Below are 2,500 nucleotides of genomic sequence, written 5' to 3' on the forward strand. Positions count from 1 at the left end.
GTGTGTTGTCAGTGTGTAGTGAGTATGCAGTCTGTGTGTAGGCAGTGTTTTGTCAGTGTGTAGTCAGTGTGTTGTCAGTGTGTAGTCAGTGTGTTGTCAGTGTGTAGGCAGTGTGTAGTATCTGTGTAGTCAGTGTGTAGGCAGTGTTTTGCCAGTGTGCAGTCTGTGTGTAGGCAGTGTGCTGTCAGTGTGTAGTTTGTGTGTAGGCAGTGTGCTGTCAGTGTGTAGTTTGTATGTAGGCAGTGTGCTGTCAGTGTGTAGTTTGTGTGTAGGCAGTGTGCTGTCAGTATGTAGTTTGTGTGTAGGCAGTGTGCTGTCAGTGTGTAGTTTGTGTGTTGTCAGTGTGCAGTGAGTATGCAGTCAGTGTGTAGTTTGTGTGTTGTCAGTGTGTAATCTGTGTGTAGGCAGTGTGTTGTCAGTGTATAGTCAGTGTGTTGTCAGTGTGTAGTGAGTATGCAGTCAGTGTGTAGTTTGTGTGTTGTCAGTGTGTAATCTGTGTGTAGTGAGTGTGTTGTCAGTGCGTAGTATGTGTGTAGGCAGTGTGCTGTCAGTGTGTAGTCTGTGTTTAGGCAGTGTGTTGTCAGTGTGTAGTGAGTATGCAGTCAGTGTGTAGTGAGTGTGTTGTCAGTGTATAGTCAGTGTGTTGTCAGTGTGTAGTGAGTATGCAGTCAGTGTGTTGTGAGTGTGTTGTCAGTGTGCAGTCAGTGTGTTGTCAGTGTGTAGTGAGTATGCAGTCAGTGTGTAGTGAGTGTGTTGTCAGTGTGTAGTCTGTGTGCTGTCAGTGTGTCGTCAGAGCTCAGCCTCCAACAACATCCAGGCTCCATTCCTTCAGTCCTCAAGGGTTACTCTGTGTGTGTGTGTGTGTGTGTGTGTGTGTGTGTGTGTGTGTGTGTGTGTGTGTGTGTGTGTGTGCGCGTGCGTGCGCGCGCGCGCATGTGTGTGTGTATGTTTGTGTGTGTCTGTGTGTGTATTTGTTTATAGGTGTGTGTATGTGTGTGTGCGAGTGCATGTGTGTATGTGTGTGTGTGCGTGCGTGCGTGCACGTGTGTGTGTATGTGTACGCGCGCGCGAGAACGCACTGTACGTGTGTATGTGCGCTTGCGCGTGTGTGTACGTGTACGTGTAACAAACTAACAAACCAACTTACCAGCAGGGGAAACAGAAAACACACACACACACACACACACACACACACACACACACACACACACACACACACACACACACACACACTGCACGCAACATTCATAGCTCCACCCCCCCCCACCCCCAACCCCCAACCCCTAGTAAACCTACCACAATAGACATGAAGTCTTGACGCAGCAGATATGATATTGTGCTGTGATAGGATCCCCACAGCCGACCAAGCAGCTAGCGGGCCAGACCATACATACAGAGGACACCCAGCCCCTACTGCAGCAAGCAAGCAAGCCAGCAAGCAAGCCAGTTCTACTACATCACTGGATATATCCGGCCCTCTCTTGAGTCCAAGTAGATAGATCGACCTTCGTCGTCTACGGACCGCGAAACAGCAGTGAAGTCGTCAGTCGTTGTTATTGTTGTTATCAGTATCGTCGTGACTGTTATCATTATCCTCGTCGTGAGAGAACGTATTTCAGCGAAATATTTTGTTTTAGTTTGTAAAAAAAAAAAAATAATAATAATAATAATAATAATAAAGCGCAATTTTTTTTCACACATCTTTGCTGACAAAAAAAAGAAGAAGAAAAAAAAGGAATATTTAGTGACAAATTTGGACTGAGGAAGAGAAATACTCGTTATTTTATTTGCCCTTCATTCTAATGTGAACACAATAAGAGAGACATTTGTAGGAAGTGACAAAAAGGGAAGGAATTTCCAGTAGGAAGAAGGCAGGCACTGGAGAGGGGGGGTCGTGTGGGGGTGAGGGTGTGTGTGTGTGTGTGTGTGTGGAGGTGGTGACGACGTGGTGTCTCGAGTCCTGAGTTCAATTCTGTGGAGGATGTCATCGAAGGCGTGGTGGTCGCTGCTGCTGCTGTTGTTTGGTCTAGCATTGTGTTTCCATGGGGGTGAGTATGACAGTAATAATAATAATAATAATAATAATAATAATAATAATAATAATAATAATAATAATAATAACAACAACAACAACAATAATAATAATAATAATAATAATAATAATAATAATAATAATAATAATAATAATAATAGTGATGATGACACTGATTAAGATGATGAGGATGATAATGATGATGATACTAGTAATAACAATATCAAGAAGAAGAAGAAGAAGAAGAAGAAGAAGGGGGAGGAGGACAATGAGGAGGAGAAGAAGAAGAAGAAGAAGAAGAAGAAGAAAGAAGACGCAGGAAGAGGAGGAGGAGAAGATGATGAAGAAGAAGAAAGAAGAAGAAGAAGAATAACGTGATAAAGTGTGTTTGTATGTGTGGACAAGTGGTCACTTCTGCAGGCAGACAGACAGACAGACAGACAGAGAGAGAGAGAGAGAGAGAGAGAG

At 44.0% G+C, this 2,500-nt stretch overlaps 1 protein-coding gene across 2 annotated transcripts in view; it reads left to right on the forward strand.

The window, feature by feature from the left end:
- The window catches only part of LOC143290518 (macrophage mannose receptor 1-like), a 92,362-nt gene that overhangs the window by 4,626 nt on the left and 85,236 nt on the right, over window positions 1–2,500 (forward strand). For both annotated transcript variants that reach the window (XM_076600028.1, XM_076600029.1), the window contains exon 2: window positions 1,349–2,048. In XM_076600028.1, the coding sequence (XP_076456143.1) occupies window positions 1,982–2,048 (67 nt within the window). In that variant the 5' untranslated portion in view covers window positions 1,349–1,981. The remainder of the gene's footprint in view (window positions 1–1,348; window positions 2,049–2,500) is intronic.

Source organism: Babylonia areolata, chromosome 15, assembly GCF_041734735.1.
Source record: "Babylonia areolata isolate BAREFJ2019XMU chromosome 15, ASM4173473v1, whole genome shotgun sequence".
Lineage (NCBI taxonomy): Eukaryota > Metazoa > Mollusca > Gastropoda > Neogastropoda > Buccinidae > Babylonia > Babylonia areolata.